This window comes from Caretta caretta, chromosome 5 (genome assembly GCF_965140235.1).
Source record: "Caretta caretta isolate rCarCar2 chromosome 5, rCarCar1.hap1, whole genome shotgun sequence".
In the NCBI taxonomy this organism is placed as follows: domain Eukaryota; kingdom Metazoa; phylum Chordata; order Testudines; family Cheloniidae; genus Caretta; species Caretta caretta.
The window spans coordinates 68941799-68961644 of NC_134210.1; the positions used below are offsets into that span (position 1 = coordinate 68941799).

The 19846-nt window shown below is 38.2% G+C and overlaps 1 protein-coding gene across 2 annotated transcripts in view; it reads right to left on the reverse strand.

Moving 5' to 3' along the window:
* Positions 1-18072, reverse strand: part of EFNA5 (ephrin A5) — a 279547-nt gene extending 261475 nt beyond the window's left edge. Inside the window, exon 1 of one of the 2 annotated variants that reach the window (XM_048850818.2) lies at positions 16367-18072. In XM_048850818.2, coding sequence (XP_048706775.1) covers positions 16367-16491 — 125 coding nt within the window. In that variant the 5' untranslated portion in view covers positions 16492-18072. The remainder of the gene's footprint in view (positions 1-16366) is intronic. The other variant, XM_048850816.2, reaches the window with a different exon arrangement.
* Between the last annotated feature and the right edge of the window lie 1774 nt (positions 18073-19846).

The window sequence follows — 19846 nt, forward strand, 5'->3', positions numbered from 1 at the left end:
AGTTCAGACTTTTACAATAGGTTCTTCAAATAAATATTACTATAATGTACTTACAGTATATACCCAGTGTTGATTTTATTAGCATCTCCACAACACTTAAATATCGATTAATACTCCCAGGCACAGTAAGGGTCATCTTCATATCCCCATATTATTGTCATGATTATGGATCCTTCATGCCACTCAGGTGCCTTTTGAATTGGCAGGATTATATTTTCCCCACATTTTTCCCTCACTGAGGAATATTTAATAATATCTGGCACAATTGTGATGTGGGCTATATAAGTGATTAGAGCAGAAAATGTCCTCTTTTAAATTAGTAATTTTGATTAATTAACCTAGATGTTTTTCAAAATTAGATAGCCTGCTTGTACAGCCCAAGAACCTGATCCTGATTTTGATCTTTTGTCCTCTGACTGCTAACATGAGAATGTTGCTCATGCAGACACATTTAAGTGCAATGTCATTACTAGTGGTAACCAGGAGGAAAAATACAAATCTCTAACATCTTTACCAAATATTAATTCCATTTTTAAACTGTTTCATCCAGGAACTCTGCCTTGATCTAGGTGTGTTACGGCTTCAGACCCTCCCAGCTTTGACCCTGGGCATTTTGATTAACATGTGGAATGTAGAGGACATTTTTGTCTTAAGGGCGTAACTTTACTGATATGCAAGAAAACACACAGTTCAAAGACCTTAACCTACCTCATACTGATTCTAATCTAAAAATCAACAATCTTGTAGGCACCTAGAGCACCTGCTTTATAGAAAACAGAAACACACACACAGATTCAGACTTTCTTCCTTTGTATATGAGAACAAAAGTCCTAATTGGGTACTGCCTCAATGTCACTGCTAAGAAGCACAACGGTCTGATTTACCCAGAGAAGTTACGCTATAGTCTACAGGCAAACACACTTTCATCAATAAAATTATATTAGCTCCAAACCCAGCACCTAAAATAAAGTGCTTATGAAACTCTTCCAAATGTTTTGTTCTAAAGAAGGCCATTTTATCAGCAGTAAATCAAGATGGCTAATATGAAAATGAAAGGCTAGGAGTCCATTTTATATTGAACTATAAAATACAGTTCACTCAGTGACAGGGTCTGCTAAAGTAAAATAGAAAATAGACTGTAAAACACAAACCATTAAAAAAAAAAAAAAATAACCTGAATGGGACTAGAAACTAGGGCAGAAAATCTATCCGTAAGAGCTTTTGGCACATAAATTTTGTACGTTTCAGACAGAGAGAGTTTGCTGATGGCTATCAAGTGGTAGGTAGTCATGAAAATAGTAATGGGAAGGAAAAGAACAACTCTCCCACTTTAGTTATTTTCCTCCCCTTTGCCCTATGCTGTCACTCCTTACCTGCTATGCTAATATACATCAAATGACATTCCAGGACACTTATGGATTTCCTATCACTTGGTTTATACTAAGAATATTTAACATAATGCCACTATTTTATTTAATAAATATTCTCTTTATGGTTCTCAAAGAAATGCTCAGCCTGCTTATGGTACATTTGCTAATGAAAGCAAAGAAACTATTTGCAAGACAACTTCTGTTCCAAGTTAATAAGAGACTTTGTCTGATTTATACTTCATGGATTTAAAGGACAATTATGCTATTAAATGTGTTACAAAATGATGCTCTGTGTAAGAAGTGTTCCTGGTATTTTTGTTTGGAGGTGGCTTCAGAAATTAATTTCTTAATACATCTATAATAGGATCTTTTTAAAAGAGAGCCTGTGAAGTGATCAGAATAATGCCACTGGAAATCCATGGGATATTTTGCCAAATTCAAAGAAATTCACCTGAAAAACAAAGTTATACACACATTTTTCAAAAATGTGTTGGATTCTGTAAGACAAATTCAGCATGAATACATATAAAAACATTATTTGGGCCCTGATCCTACAATGGGATCTGCTAACATGCCCCATAGAAGTAAATGAGACTCCACATAAGTGAAGGGCTGAATCGATTTACAAGATTGGAGCTTAGTTTTCAAATTATTTTATTTTACTCAGTAGTTATAAGTAAAATGGTCTTATTTCACCAAGTCTTGTCTTTTAAAATTAAATCAACATCTCAACTTCCGGAGATTTCAATCTCCCCTACATTTTCCCCATTACATCAGACCTCACAAGGGATCTTCCAGTCCACCTAAATTCAACAAAACCATCAAATACCCGACAGCATATTAAATGACAATCTTTAAAATTTACACCCTCCTAACACCCTCAGCCCTAATTTAGTTAAACTTACAGTGCAGGACCCAGTGCTTGAGATTCTAGGCAATGGAAGAGGGATGACTGAATCATCTAATACAGAGCTCATACTGCAAGGAGAGTTGATGGCTAGAGCTATACTGCAGAAGTAGAAACCCACTTCTCAAAAGGAATGCAACAAGCTGGTCATGTAGATAGAACACCACATAATTTTATTCACACAAGTAAGTGTTCGCAAGTTCCAGGTGGTCTTGAAAGAGTAACCTATCACATGATACTTCAAGGAGATTTCATCTGCTTTTACATTTTTTGCACTCTTACATCTGATTAATTATGGTCTTACCTTTTTAAACTTCTGACTTTATTCACCATAGTTATCATGTACTAAACTGGTCTGTATTGTGTAAGGCAGTGATTCTCAACCAGGGGTACACATACCCCTGGGGATACCCAGAGGTCTTCCATGGGGTACATCAACTTATCTAGATATTTACCTAGTTTTATAACATGCTACGTAAAAAGAACTTGCCAAGTCAGTACAAACTAAAATTTCATACAGACAATGATTTGTTTATACTTGTCTATATACTATACACTGAAATGCAAGCATAATATTGACATTCCAATTGATTTATTTTATATTATATGGTGAAAATGAGAAAGTAAGCAGTTTTTCAGTAATAGTGTACTGTGACACTTTTGTATTTTTATGTCTGATTTTGTAAGCGAGAAGTTTTTAAGGGAGGTGAAACTTGGGGGGCATGCAAGACCAATCAGACTCCCGAAAGGGGTACAGCCACTGGTGTAAAGTATCCAACACACATCATAATTTAACTACTCCCTATTTTGTTTACCTAATAAAATATTACCGTGCAAAATTCATTCTCGAGGTTAACTCTATTGAAGCCAGAGCAACAATTGTTTAAAACCCACTTCCTTCCAGTTCCTCAAACAAGGAGGTTCCAGTTCTGTAAAAAACAAATTTAATAATGATTTGTACCCAATTCTACAAACGTAAATAACTCTATGCCTGAGTAGCCCCATTAACCTCACGACTCACATACATAAAGTGCGTCTTGCAGATATACATGGTCCACATTTAAGCTCACGCATAACTAGTGAAGTCTAGGGGACTATGTCCATAAATACAGTTATGTACGTAGAACCTAATCCAACGCCAACTAAAGTCAACTGAAAGGCTCCTATTGATTTTAACAGGAGCGGACTACGGCCTAGGCTTAAATGGTTGTGGAACAGGGATATCAAACCATGATTTTTAAAAGAAATGGGTGCCTAAAATTAGGCTCCTAAAATCCTCATTTATACACACACTGAAAATAAGTGCCCCAATTTCCAAAACTGATTATCACCTCATACTGCCTCCAGCAATTTAAAAAAAAAAAAACAAGGCATTTAAAGAACAGTAGGCACCTTCCTAAGGATTTAGGGACCCGACTGTAAATAGTATTTAGGCGGCTACATAGGCAGATATACAACAAATTAGATTTTCATAGCACATAGGCACCTAATTTCTATAGATTTAGGTATGTAGATACGCCTAAAAATCTCCCTTGGCATCTAGCTGCATATTTAGGTGTCTAAATACCTTTAAAAATCTGGCCCTAAGAACCTAACTTTACTCAGCCATTTTTTAAATTCTTGAGCTTAGTCAGTCAGTAAAGCAGAGTCTACATTTTGGTGGCTATGCAAGTAACAGTAATAACAAAAAAGTGGCATGATGTGCTGTCTCTCTCTTCCACTTTACTTACTGCTTGAAATGTTGATAAAATTTCAGTTCTATCCTCATTTGTGTTTATAGCCTTATATTTGAAAGCAGACTTTTATATTAAAAAGAATTGGGCAAATGTTTGACAAAACCAAAACATCCCAAAGCCCTATAGCCTGTCGATTTCATTGCAGATGGCTAAAATCCTTCATTTCTTACCAAAAGATTCCTGGGTTTTACAAAAGCTATTATCTGGGGGTTTACCGATTTGCAACCAAATTTTGGACCATTCAAGTATATGAAAAAACAGATTATGTTAACAAAATCCAATACGTTACATTTACAGTATGTATGTTAATAACTTCACGTTTACACTAACTGTTTATCTGTTAAAGCAAGGCAATGTGTGTGCATGTGTGTACATACTGTTAATGAACAGTTCATTAAATAAACCACAATTAAACTGCTTTTACATTCAACACTCTTACTATTCTCTATTTGTTGCTTTTTTCTGAACTCCCATTCCTCCAGAAATAACCCTCAGATTTACCCAGAAAACTATGAAGTTAATTTTTGGCCCTAATTTTTACCCATTCTTTTAACAATTGTAATAACCACCAATAAATTCCTGGAAAATTTTAAAACAAAATAAAAACAGAAAACAAAGGGCCTTGCACATGGCCCACATCCCCAGATTGTAAGCAGAAAAAAAAAAAAAACACCTGACTATACAGAGTAATTTGAAAATAACTGGCTGCATTCATTCAACTTCTTGATCAAGTTTACTATTCAGCCTGCAATCTAAAATTTACAATAGGACAGATGACTTGCACCCTTTCAATAAATGCAGGCAAATACAGCGTTGATCCCTGCAATTTTATTGGAAAGCTCAGTTCACAGAAAGCATGTGCAACAGAGAGAAAGGAAAAAGTGGGTGAACTGCAAGAGCAATAATATATATATGATTTGATCACAAATTGGAAGGGGGAAAATTCTGCAAGAATTCAAGTCTTTTGAAGGCAGAAATTATGAACAAACATGTAAATGGCACTTCAATATAACTGAGTTTCCAATAGTGTTAGTGTGTGTACACTAAATATATAATGCATGTGTTTATATATGAACATGTGTATGTAAATATAGATATATTGATAAATATAATTGTGAGTGTATGTAACTGAGTTTCCCCAATAGAGTCAGAATGTGTTATACACACCCATGCTATTGGGGAAACTCAGTTATACTGATAAATATAATTGTGTACATCTGTACACACAATTATTTATATATACACACACAGTAACTCTTAGGTAAACTCAGTTATATTGATACATGTGTATATCTATCTAGATACACACACACGTACATACATGCACATGCATTACACAGTGTTATACACACACTTTCCATGTTCTTTCCCCCTAAAAGCAGCGCTGACAATGGTGACAGTACAGTATGTAATTAGTTTTTTTTGTTCCCCTGACAGTCACAGCTCTGCAAGGACCCCTTGCCTTTTCCATTTGAAATGTTATGGAAAAAATACACTAATGGCAGGCGTTTAATTAAAGGCACAGCAACTATGATGGGAGCTGTGCCAGAAGTGATTTGCAGCTTTGGATAGAAGATATTCACAAAAATAGGTCTTTCTTCCCTATTCTAGTGCCCAAATTACTGAAAATGTGGGCTTTTCAAATATATTTTCCCTGTGACTGTTTACTGACAATTAAAACTAGTATTACACTGTATTACCACTTACTCTAGTGCTACACAGCTTCAAATGACCCCCACCTTAAAATTACTGGGGAATGCTCAATAGGGAAAACAATGTGTGTTCATTCAAAAAAAGTGACATGTTATTTAAGAAGCTCAAGCTATTGACAACATCAGGAACAACACCACCAAAATTTCCCACCAACTCAAATTTGTAGTTAACATTTTTAAAATAGTTTTAAAGAAAATACATATATTGTGATAGCAGCTAAAAGGGCAACATATCCCCTTACTTTGTTTTAAAATAGCTTTATTCAATATTTAGAGTACATTTTCCCAATATCAACTATGACAGCCTCTCTACTTCTGTCCCTGGGAGGTTGGGGGTTTGTTTGTTTTTGTGGGTTTTTTTGCCTGATTAATTAGCAATTGGGAGACGCACTTTTTGGCAGCTTTCACATCCCTATTATTTCCTCGGTCTGGCACAAAAACTGTCTGACGGGAGCACCGCTATTTGTACTGTACCCCTCTTAGTGATGGATCACTAATTTTTAATAAACTAAGCCCTAAGAAAACTATAAAAAGATGTAAAGTGTATTGAAGTAACAATAGTAAACAAATACAAAAGGGCAGCATGTAAAATATTAGGTCTTTTCTATACTATGCATGCAGTGGTTATCCAGGAGATCTCATGTAATCTGAAGGGGGGGGGGGGGAGGAGGGCCTGAACCTGTTCTTTGCTACTTGTTCCAAATCTCAGCCTACATCTTTAAAAAAGGCTCTAGTGACTAAATAACGTGGATGAGGATTTTACTTGCAGAAGAATGTTGATATGAACCTCCCGTCATTGTTTCTCATCCCTCCCCACCACCAGATGAACAAAATTAATTTGCGCAGCAGATCTCTATGAAGAATAACCACAGAATTCTGGACCAAATGGTAGTAAGTTTATGTAACAGTCACAAATCCCTGGCTAAACTGAACAAAGTAACATTATTCTTAAATGGTAAGTTTTGGAATTTAAAAGTTAAAGTATCTTGCAATAAAATGGAAATTTGCAAATAGCTGTGAAGCCAATGGCAGAGCCTCCATCCCCCATTCAGCTGGCTCTCATATCAGTGACTTCAAAAATCAGTTTGCCATTCTGGTAGCTTAAGGCACTTTCTGTGCCAGTGCAATGACCATGCTGTGTGTGAGTGTCAGAAGGTCACCACTTTGAAATTCCAGCGTCTCTCTTTATTCCCTCCTTTCCTGAAAACACTAGGAGGGAAAGTAGGATTGAAAGCTTCTACTTTGTCAACTCCTACTTGCTAATGATAGGAGAATACATTTCCTCTCTCTAGGAGCATGTTTACTGTTCTTTTAAGTTGAATTATTTTTGTTTTTGTTCAACAGCAACTTTACAGTACAACTCAAAGAAACCCTCACTGATACCAATAAAACTGCAGGGAAAGACAAACTTCTAATGCTATCAAGGGCAGGCAAATAATAAATCTCCAAATTACCCAACCCCACTAACTCACCAACTAAGCTAAACTAAGGCACAACAAGTTTCTGTTGTCATAAGGAAAAAATGCTTTTTATTTACTTTCTCTTTCTGTTGTATTTGTATACAAGGAGCATAACAGTAGCTGCAGTTACAGGTTTGACAAACACTAATAATTTACAGGAAACTTAAAAATGTAAACCTCAAAAGCTTGGACCAGCAAATAAAGATTTTTTGCGTTTACCACATAAGTAAATCAGAGGAAAAATATTTTGGCAACAGTGGCCTTTAGAGGTCTTTGTTGGTCAGTTAAGGAACAAGTTATCTGTTCATTGTTAAAGCGCGTCATTTCTCCATTCCTTCTCCCTCCCCCACTATTTTAGGGCATATTTACTATTATAAAACATCTGTCACAAACATGTTGAGTGAATCAAAATAGAGAATGTCTATTTAATTTTTAAGGTTCTTTGGAGCCATTTTATTAATTCAAAGAAAGACAATGGCAGTTCTGGTAAAGCTGTTGCCAGCCCGGGGCCAATCACTAACCAATATTGCCAGTCCAAGACAGCAGATTGGCACAGTAAAGATTATCACCATATCAACAGATAGAATAAATTTTAAAGTTGGCATCAAACAAAAATCTACATGTTTGGTTACACAGCATCACAAAAGTTTTGTTTTTATTAAGTGATTTAGAATTTACTGAACCCTGATTCCACAGTAAAGATAAGCACTTGGTATCTGGAGAAACATACTCAGCAGGGAAATTACACTTTAAGCAAAACAAAATACAAACCAAAACCACACAGTATAATAATGTGCATTATCAAAAAATCATTATGTCCCTCAATAATTCCCTACGAGATTATATAACTGTGGGGGCTGAGGAGTATGCACGTATGTAGGAGGCAAGATAGTTCTTCATAACAAAGAACCTGAATATATGGATTACTACTTTAAAATGTACAAAAAGCAAAAATGCAATGTTTCGTTACTAGCCACTAGGGAAGTGCTAAGGTATACAGCGTGTGTTTGTGGACCACTCGAGTGCAATGTGGATTTGCCAGCGGCTGGCAAGCATTCACCCAACAGCAAAGAAATGAAAAAGAACTTTGGGGAGAAAAAAGAATATATTCTTCTAATGAAGAACGGATGTCTTGCCACAAAGTAAAGATTAATTCTGGCACAGCGAGTGAGTTTTATACAAAAGCACGTGACGCAGAAATTTTAATCTTTTAAAAAAAAAGAAAAAGAAAAAAAAGAAACAGGCCAAATATTTGCTATAAAATAGAACACAGCATTTAGCAACATTTTAGCAAATTGAAGGGAGATAAAAGTAGAAACCTCACGCTTCTCCCAGTACAGTTTTTACCTCACCAAATGACTCTCAAATGGTTTAGTCCTTCTCTACTCTCCATTTCCATTTCACTGCTCTCCTCAAGAGCCGAACAGGCTCAACTCAACCAAAAATGGCTCTTTGGAAAGTACTTGGTGTAACTGAAATGAAAGTAAAAAGTTAGCCAAGCAACCTACCAATAATAATGCAGCAAAGTAGTTTTTGTTGTGCAATTGTCTCCCGGACAAATATATTCACTTAATGAGCAAAAAGGAAATTTTTAAAAATAAAAAACACTTCTGCTGTAAATACTGTATTCATAGATTTCACCTTATTGAAAGTTTTTGACATGCCTGAATCTTTGCCCATTCATGCTAACAGATTACAAAGTAGTTGCAATAGAAATTAAAAAACAAACAGGCTTGAAGATTATAAATGAAAACTGCCGATCATGAAGAACTTGCTATCAAACATCAGTATTAGCAACTCAAGTATATACCTTGTCAGTTAGCAGAACGTTCACACATTTAGCTACTAGATGCTCTCTCACTGAAATGCATGTTATTGCTCCTTTATTTAACTGAAACAAATCATGGAAAAACTCTAGCATACGAGATAGTCAAACATGGGTATCAATTACAAACATTTCTCTACGTTTTGCAGCAAGTATTGAAGAAAAATAAATTAGTTAAACCCATTTTTATTCTCAACTTAAATGAAAAATAAGGATTGACAGTTCATTTTCATCTACCTTTCAAATGTCAAATATATAAAGTATAATTCTTAAGACAAAGATTTTATTTTATTTTATTGGAACCTATAGAACTCTACCTGAGTGAAATCCAAGCTCATGATCACTGTAAAATAGTGTATTCTCTTTCAAATGGTTGATTTTAATATAGATTCTTTTTGTTTTAAATTTTGCCAATACCGGAATGTATCATTTCACTATTTTGCAATCGATCTTAGGATCCTTAAAAACCAGGGTTTCAACTATATGGAGGCTGGCACAGTAAAGAATACTATTCCATTTTAAATGGGCTCAACTATTGTAATCCATCATGTAGAGAGTACAATTAACAGAGACAATGCAAAAGTACCAGAAAGAATTCTGAGACCTGAAGATTTTTATTTTTATATTCAACTATGCTGAAGTACATTACCATAGGTTTACTCACAATAGCTGTAATAATCACCAGAAAGCAGTTTCAATAATATGCCTGTTTTAAACTAAACATGTCCATTTAATTATGTTAGTATGCTGCTGACTACATCTTTATGCAGAAGTGTTAAGAAAATTTAAACAAAACAGAATCCTCTCTTCTCAATAATGAATACATCATTCAGCAACAGTAGAAGATTAGATTAATCATGAGCCCAAAGACATTTTTTCAAAGCAGTGCTCAGAAGTGGAGAGAAGGGCATGGAGTGAGTAGAAGAAGAAAAAAATTCTTGAGCTTCTCTGCATTTCAATTTTAAGACATTTCCTACATAAAACCCTTAACCTGTCAACCAAAACAAAAGGACACATATTGCTAACCAAGGAAGAATTTCACTCAACTCATAGTTTCTCAGACTGCAAGAGTGTCTTCTCCTCAATATTGTTTTCTCCAACATGAACTATTGCCTCACAGCAACATGAACTCCCCACAACCCTCCCACTTTATGTGCTCTTTTAATTAAATCACAATATTTAAGCAGTATAGCGTACTTCCTAATGTGGGATTATTTCAGGAAAAAAGCAGTAGCACTGTATTTTAATAAATGCAGAGAATTCTCAGTGGTTTGTTTTCTGAAGCAGAGGCCTGTAATTTCATGTGTTTCATATTACATTTGTTTATATACATTGCTACTAAGGGACTACCAATGTGTGAAAGAAGTAGGGTAGTGGAGGGGAAGGCCAAGAACTAAAAACCACATTATTCAACATTTTTTTATTTTTAATCAAATAAGAAATTGTATTTTTTTTTATTGGAAGAGGATGGCTGGGAAACCGTTTGTACAACACACTGTTCATCCTGTGAGTTTAGCCATCTTTATTAATTAAAAAAAACCTTTCATATTTCCTTTCTTTTCTTGGTGGTTGTTACATTTATGCTATTCTCCCCCCCACCACCACTTTTTAAAGACACTTCTGTGTGTCTATGTACATGTATGTGTATGTATGTATGCCCCTCCCTAAGACTGCAAAGGCCAGGACTCCTGAAGGACTAATTGTATTCATTCATTTTCCCAGCCCAGCATGGCACTGGTAGATTGCTGGGCTCATAGCAACAAGGGAGAAAAAGAAAGGCTCATCTTTATCTGTCCTTCTCCAAGGAAATAGGGCCAGTGGGCAGAGTGTAATGAAATGCCCTCACTATGGGCATTTGCAAAAGTTTAAATGGGACGAATTTCAGGAGAGTAATTTACCCCTTAACTAAATTTCCTCCCTGCAAAGATGTGGGCCTGTAAAACTATTGTGCAGGTTTCACAGAGGGACGCCATGACTAATTCAACCAAAAGGTATTTTTTCAGAGTCACAAAGGGAAGAGTAACATTATTAAAATCTGCTAAGCTAGGTGAAATGAACTACTGAAGCCTCTACTGCTGCACATTTAATCATAAGAAATGTATTGGGCCAGAGATCTTATTGTCTTTCCGATTTGAGCTGCCAGATAAAACTATCCCTCCAAATACAAGATATATCGTACCCAAAGATGGAAAGAGTGAATACTTCTGGTACTGAAAGCAGTATGTCCCTTTTGAAGTTTAACAAATTCTGAATGATCAATATCAAACACCTTGGTTCTCCCCACTTTGCTCCCAACACTGATTCAAACTGATCAGTTGAAATCTATACTCTCTGAGCTCCAACGCTTTCCATGTAATTTCCCTCATTTCTGCAGGAATATTTCATGGTTTTAAAAAATAAACCCATCCATACGACTTGTGCATTTGAAATCAACATATTATGGCCAAATTTTCAAACGCAGGTGCATAAAGACATGCTGAGGTACTTAGATGTAGGACACAGTTTTGACAAGTCAACAGAAGCTGAGGGTGCTCATAAACTCTGAAAACGAATCTGAAAAATCAGTCCACTTCTTTCAGGCTCTGATACAGGAAATCACTTAAGTGAACACTTATCTGTTAGCATATACTTAAGTCCTGTTTATTATAATGGGACTTAAACAGGTACATAAGTGCTTTTGTGAACACAGATACTTCCCTGAATCAAGGGCTAAGTGCCTAACTATGGATTCAGCTTCCTAACTTTGGACACCTGCATTGGAAATTTTAATCTATTCATGGAATTTACAGGAACACGCTCATTTTTCTACTCTGTACTTGAGACCTCAAGCAACTGTCCTAATGAGAACTCTAATATTGATGAGTCAAATTATGGCATCACTTATGATTATTAGAACCATACAGTTAGAGATTAAAATTATTTTGACTATATTGTTTCCAGTAGACCCTCATATATACACACATATCTCTATCTAGAGCGATCAATCCATGAATACAAATAATTATATTGAATTTTAAATTACATATATTTTTACCTAAATTATTTATTACAGCCAACGGCATACACCCTTCTCATGTAAATACCGCTGATTTCAACAGAATTAGTTCCAAGTGAGACGAGCAAGATTTTGCCCTTTGTATTAGTGATAAGAGATTTGACCTAACTAGAAACACACACTATTTAAAATTCTTTAAAACCAGAATCAATTTATAAATTCTACATAACATGCAACTCTTGAAATAACTTATATAATTAAACAGAAATTGCAGTCTTGAAATGCAATCCTGCAATGAGTACAGCGCATAGCACTTACTACGGCAAGTCGTCCAATTTGACTTCAGTAATACTACTCACAATGGCAAGTGCTCAGTAGCTAGCAATTGCAGGATCTGGCCCTAAACGGGAGAAATGTCGGTGACCGAATCGTCATCATCAAGGTACTGATGAGTCAGATGAAATCAATATGTTGCATTCTGAATGAACTCTCAAAACTATGTTAAATGTTGCACACAGGAACGTGGCTATGACAAGAATCTTACTATTTCTCTACAGTGAAGTGGTACTTCTGCAGTCACAGATGTAAGACTAATGTGTTTTAGGAGAAGATCAGAATTCACAAGCACTTTAACATCTACAAAACCACGTATAAAAATCACTTGCATAAAATTTTCAAGAATACCTATTGTAAAATATTCTATCCACAAATTTTTACACAGAGTTTCACCTGTAATAAAGCAACCTTATTTTACCACATTTTAGAAAAGCTTCACATTTATAGAAGTGGAACATATGTTTTTATTTGGAATCAGCATACGGAATTTATGAGGAGTCATATATTTTGTTAATTAAAGTGACATAATAGGAAGTAAGCAAAATGATACTTCTAAGTGATTTTTCTGAAAATATATTTGGATGATTTAAAAATAAATTACTTTGTTATATTACTAACCGTATTACAGAAAATATTTTAACTATTCTACCAGGATTTTGGCATCTATTCAAAAAATATCCAATACAAACCTTTGTAATATACTCATGGTGTTTTATTTAAGGAAGTGTGTTTCATACTGCAGGCACTAATCTATTTGCACCACTCATCAGATTGTTAATATGACTTTTTAATAATAATAATAATAGGAATTATTTCTGTTTTCATAAGTTGTTTAGTTAGGTTAGTAACTATAAAACCAAGATATAGCTGTACTTGTTAGAAGTACATGAAAAATCTATTCACTCAAAAGGTTTGAAGAAACTGTATTGTAGAGCATTTTTCTATTTTCTTACGCTTGAATTGAAATTTGAATTTTTAACTGAATAATTAGTTCACAGTGGATTGGTAATTTTGGATAAATATTATAAAAAAGTAAGTTAAACTATTATGGCTACATTAGAGGTCAAAGAAATACAACATTATTTCACCTGCCAATTCAGATTGTTAATATCCAATTAGATATTGTTTTTGATTGCCACATGTTAGTAAAAACAAAATGCAGTCAATCCTCTGACATACAAAGAAAAATTACTGACAAGTTATGACTATTGAACAGCTGACTAGTTTTAAAATTTTGATAACCAGACTGAATGTTACCTTCTGAACTTAGATCCTGACAAAGGCAATACAAAATACAAAGCAAGTTTTCCTCCCATCCTCTTATGTATATTCAAACAGATGTTTGCCTGTTTTTATAGCACAAGATTGTGGAACTTGATAGGCATGAACAAAATACAGATTTTTACTGCCACTACTCTATAAAACAGAAGAGCAGCTCTTTATAACTTTACCATATTTTAACTCTTGAACAAACATGTAATATAGAAACAGATACTTTAAAAAAAAAGGCTGCTTCCTATTTTAAGATATCAAGAAAGTGTTTTTTGTTTAGTTTTGCTTTGTTTTTTAAGAAGAGATGGCTTAAAATAATTTTTAATGAACTCATGCTCCTTCTGTATTTGGAAGTTTAACAAAACAAAACAAAGTTTTCTTTGAAGATGTTGAAAGTTTAAGTTACAAAAGGTTATTTTACAGTGATGTAAATTTATAAAGTTTAATAAAAATCATTACAAAGCAACAAATAACATACTACTTATTGTCACATTAAATATTATTTCAAGTATCTTCACCTTTTTACAAGCCATGCATAATAACTACACACAGAGAAGCAGAAAAGTTAAAATTATAGACTTTTTTAAAAAAAAAATCTCCATACTAGCAACATGTGCATATCATTTGGTCAAATTTACTCCCTCAAATATTTCTCTCTCTTTACAGTAGAGTAAGTAAACATTGTTTGTTTGAGGGTTGATTTTTTTTAAATGATTTTACTGTGTTTCATTTCAACTTTATTTTAAGAAAACTTTGTTTGATGACACAATTTTTTTAAAAGAGGCATATGCTTTAAAATATATCTAAGTGTGATGGGAGGTAGGACCTTCCTTAATTCTACTCTAGTAGTACTTTAACATTATGCCCATGGTGACAGATTTTTTTTAAAAAAAGTATAGTTACTCATCACAACTAAAAAATTATCCAGATAAATCATTATTTTCTGTCACTCTTCTTTTACATGAGTTTAACTTTACTGAAAAGCTGCCATCAGAAGCATAACATTAAAGAACTAAGCTAACTAGCAAACTCCAGGCACTTGAAAATTCTGCCAGTTAACTTTGGCTTCAAAATAGGTGATACCAATGGTATACAGAGTACAAAGATATTCTGCAAACAATGCAGATGTATTAAAAAACATGACGTAACAAAAATCAATGTGCTAATCGCAAACCAAACAGCAGTATCAGAAACATAAAACAGAGATAACCTAAGGTCCTCAAATTTACTTTGACTAGGTTGACAGGTTTAAAAAAAAAATCTGCTCACATTTACTTTAACAAGGCAAAAATACAACAGGTGACTTTTTACCTAAACATATGGATACCATTTGGAACAGGACTGAAATATCATTATACTGAAGTAAAGGGGAAATAACAGGAACACTGATAGATGCTAAATAAAACCTCTTATTTCAAAGAAGGTTCATTTAACATTATGAATAGAAAGTTTTTAAATAAAAATCTTTCATTTATAGCTACACTATCCAAAAACGTGCAAAGATACAAAAAAAAAATCTTTTAGCACAATCCCAACTGGAAAGCTTGCGGTCTATTTGTCTTGTCAACTATAATTCAAGAACAGTTTGATTCTCACTAAGTGGCTCAGTGAACAACTGGTTCCTCCTCCCACACCAACATTTATAAATGTAGTTCTAAACCATCAGATGCCCCTTTCATTGTGAGTGCATCACTAACTATTGCACCTGAATTTGCTATGACAACTTGAGCAAGAGAAGCTGCCCTTTTTCATGGGAAACGTTCAGTCCAGGACTAATCTACAAGTGCTGAAGTTTTAGAAGTTGGAAGCTTCTTTGCTCCGTTAATGTGACTTAACCAGCTTACATAAATTCATGCAGAGGGACGCTGCTCCTTTACTCCATCTCTGAAGCCCTGATATGGAACAGCTGCTACATGTGGCTGCAAGGAAGCCAGTTCCAGGCGCCTCTAACAATCTCAATCCAGGCAAAACGTTTCCCTTCTCTCCCTAGCGAAACCCTCTTACAGAAAAGTAATTCCGCCCCCCCAGAACAAATCCACTATAAACAGGTTCACTATAACGGAGGCGGCAGTGCACTGAAACAGTTCAAGACTTTCATTTCACATCATTATAAAGAGTTTCCCTGCAGCAGAGGTCAGTATAAATGGGTTTCACTACCTATCTAGAATAGGGAATTAGATTTTAAAATGTTTATAAACGCATATGCTTACACATATGCCGATATATGTACAGACACACATACACAGAGTTCATTATTAACTGTAGATGCCGCACCTCCACTTTGATACACAAGTATCACTATTTGGCCCTCTAAGGAACCAGAGTGCCAAGCACAAGGGGGCAGTTAGCCTGATGCAATATTGTTTGCTATGGAGAACCGGGAAGACCCAAACTAAGAGTTCCCCCTCCTGCTGCACTTAACGCAGCCCGAAGAAGAAAGTTTTCGCCCCTCTTGCAGACAAGTAGGTTTCCAGGCACTGGTCGAGAGCCTCCTACTCCAGCCCCGAAGGGCGCTGCCCAGAAGCCCTTCTCTGTCGGCTACGTGAAGTGGGGGGACAGCCCCTTCCTCTCCTTCCCAGTCCTCGTCCCCTGTGCTCGGAGCACGTGTACAGCCGGAGGAGCGCTCCGATCTTCCCCCGGCGTGCGGCGCTGCTCGCTCCGATGCCCGGCTCCTCACGCCGCCCGTGGGCGAAGAGCCCAGCACAGTGGGTGTTCGGGGATCGGCTCCCACGCCCGCCCCTCGCCCTTCTTACCTGGGGTTGGTGCTGTTCCAGTAGACGGCATAGCGATCGGCCACCGCCTTGGAGCCGGGATCCTGGCTGAACACACACATCCAGAGCACCAGAAACACCAGCGTCAACATCTCCACGTGCAACATCACTGAGTCCCGGCCCACACCGCCACCGGGGGGGGTCCACTCAGGCAGTCAAGTCACAGAAAGGGCAGGGAGGGGGCCACACGGAGGCTGCACTGACAAGCCGCAGCAAGACGCCCCCCCGATAGGGTGTGGCCGGGGGGGGGGGGGAGGATCCTTAGGTCCCTTCAGGAGCCGCTGGAGCTTAGTCACCCCGGCAGGGGGATGTGGGAGCCGAGCCGGGCGGCGGCAGCCGGGAGTCCAGTGCGGAGCCCACGAGGAGACATACACCGGTGCCGGGAGGCTGCTAGCGCTAGGCTGGGGGCTCCTCTCAAGGCACCGCTCTCCGGCCTCTTGCAAAGTTACTTGGTGGCTGGTGGCACATGCGGGGAGGGGATTCAAGGTCCTTCCTTCCTTCGCAGCCCTCCGGCTCTGGAGGCAGCTGCAACCGGTTCAGGTAAGCGCGCGAGGATGGAGGGGCACCAGCAGCAACAAATCTTCCCCCTGGCGCCCTCCCCCCCCGGGCTCCTGGGGATGTGTCCAGGCAGCTGGGCCGGGCGGGAGGCGAATCCGTGCAGCAAGTACAAAGTTTGCGGCTCTCCCCCCCACACACACACACACACTGCAGAAGGGCAGCAAGCGAGCCCCGCGGAGTCCGGCTGCCGCGCGGATGGAGCTGGGGAGCCTGCTCTGCAGCAGAGAGCGTCTCGGGTGGAGGAGACTTCGTGGGGTGGCTTTCTTGTCCTTCCTGTTCCTGGGCGCTGGATGCACCACGGACCGAGCCACAGCAAAGGCACAAAAAGCGGCCAATCCAAGCAGTACTGCGGCGCGGGACTCGAGCAGATGGAAATGAGGGTGTTTTAGGAGAGGCTGTAAAACCAGCCGAACCCCGCAGGCGCGGAAACTGAAAGCCCACAAACTCCTCTGGTGATGCTGGTGTCAAGCCGCCTCCTCTGCACAGGGAACGAGATAGAGCCGCAGGAATCTCCTCCCTCAGCTTCCCAAAGTGTCTGTGTTAGAATAAAGCAGGGTCCATCCCTGAACCATCGACTTGGGACGAAGGACGAAACAGTTTGAAGGAGCGAGGGAAGGGGGAGGAAAGCAAGCACCCCTCAGAGGACTACATCAGAAAACAAATCAAGCCTTCGTCTTGGTCTTGCCCGGCAGCTTTTCCCTCTGAAGAAAAAAATATTCCGCCCTAGCAAGCAAATACACTTGAATGCAGCGGCGGGGGGGGGGGGGGGAGTCAGTTTTGAAAAAAAAATGTTGGGGGGGGGATATTTAAACTGTCACGCCCCCTTTTGCAACGCTGGTCCCTTCACTGCCTGTAAATCCGACATCAGCAGCCTAGGAAAATCTAGGAGCCTAGTGCTCTGGGCGTCTGTGTGCATGGGCGTGTGCAACAGACAGCTGCATAGCTATATACACGGTATATATATATATATATATATTATATATATACACACACGCACATACATACACATGCGTGTGCGTCAGAAGAGAGATCTGGAAGCTGGTGTGCGCGAGGAGTAGATGCACGGAGGAGGCGCAGACATCTAGCTCGGAGCACAGGCGCTGCTGGTTGATCATGTGGGATTTTTGCATGCAGTTTACTTGAGCAAGGGAGGGGGGGATGTGCCGGCGCAGCCAGTCAGGGCACAGCCTGCTGTTTGCTTACAGACTGCTTTTTTTCCCCCCTTTTTTTTTTACTGCACGCGGATTGGTTTACGACGCGAGAAAAGGGGCGTTTCCTTCTTCTCCCCTACCCCATGCCAAAAAATTTACCCAGCCTCACCTTCCTGAAACCTGACTAATTGAATTACAAGGAGCTCCGAGTGGTCCCTATATGGCCTTACTGCTAAATGTAACCATTTCAACCCAGGTTCTGCTAGGGGTCCTCTCTCACTCACATACACGCCCATAAACTCAATCTTAAGAGTGGACAGCTGTCACTGAAAAGAGTGTAGAAAATAATTCAATCGTGCAATAAAGCTCCTTCATCACTTAGTTTAGATTTAAATATATGATTTATACGCCACCGGGGATCTGACATCAGCTGTTAGTGGATGAGATGTGACAGGATCAATTGAATTGGTTTGCAAAATTGCAACGCTAATCTTAAATATTACATAATCAAATTAAAACCGGACGGTTGTTTAGCAGTCTGGAAAACAGATTTAATCCTCTTCTTCCAACAATTGCATTTTGGCTTGCTAAACGGCTGTGTGTGTCTTTAAAGTAGTTTATTCAAGCGAGTTTATAATTGGGCGTGTCCTGCAAATATCTCATTGGACAATTATCAGACAAATGTAACCCCGCATCGGCGGAGCTGGTGTTAATGCGGCAAAATGAACCGCCAAAAAACACTGCAAGTTCTACGTGTAAACTATGAGGATGAGCTAATAATAATGGAACTGCTCAGCTCTGTTTCATTAACATCTCTCAAAGGGCAGAAATGCCATCACCATGCACCAGCTGTCCGTGCTATGCTGCACTGGCAGGGAGCTTAGATCAGGTGAGCTTCTCCATCCCTAATTTGAAGGGGTGTGTTGTGTCTATACAGACACACGGTCTCTTACCTTCCATTTGTCCCCCCAAGCCACAAACCCGTTTAGCTCCGAAGTTTGCAAAAGCCTCAGGAAGAGGTTGCCTGAATGGGACAATAGTTGTGGACAAGGGCTTTGCTCTTTTTCTATGGACAGAAGGGGGCATTGACTGCGAAGGGTCACAGCACGCAGACTACAGTTACCAACGGGGATCCCCCTCCCAGGTCCCTCCCAAGTATTCCTGTCTCGTCTGACCCAAGCACCTTTAGTTTTGGACTGAAATCGTGCCGGCGCCGCTGTATTTTCTTTTGCTTCAATAAAAACCTCTCTCACCGTGTCCTTCTCCCCCTGTGGCTCGCCGTTTTCCCGGTGCTTTTGAGCTGTTTGAAAGCTCCCAGACTCCCTCCAGTGGTAGATTATCATGCCGCACTTCATGTTGGTATTTCTTAAACAGACTAGAAAAGTGAGCCCGATAAAAGTCCCCACACTGGACTAGTCCGAAATACCAAATAAAATGAATAGGTCAAACACCACTTCAGTTTCTCTGTTTTGTTGTGTGTTTTCGTTTAAACGAGTAAAAATCCCTCATATAAATAGTATTCACAGCTGCTCTAGCTTTAGGCTTTGATCTCATTATGCATTTTTCTCTGCATCTAAAGTATATTTAAATCAATATTTTCTATTTGTATACACTCTACTACATAAAAATATTTTGAAGCTGTGAATGGATATTCAGCTTTGCCACAATTAAAAAAAACATATTTCAATTACAAGGCAAGGACTAATAGCACCTGAACTATTTAAAAAAAAAATCTATCTAAACAAAAGTTACA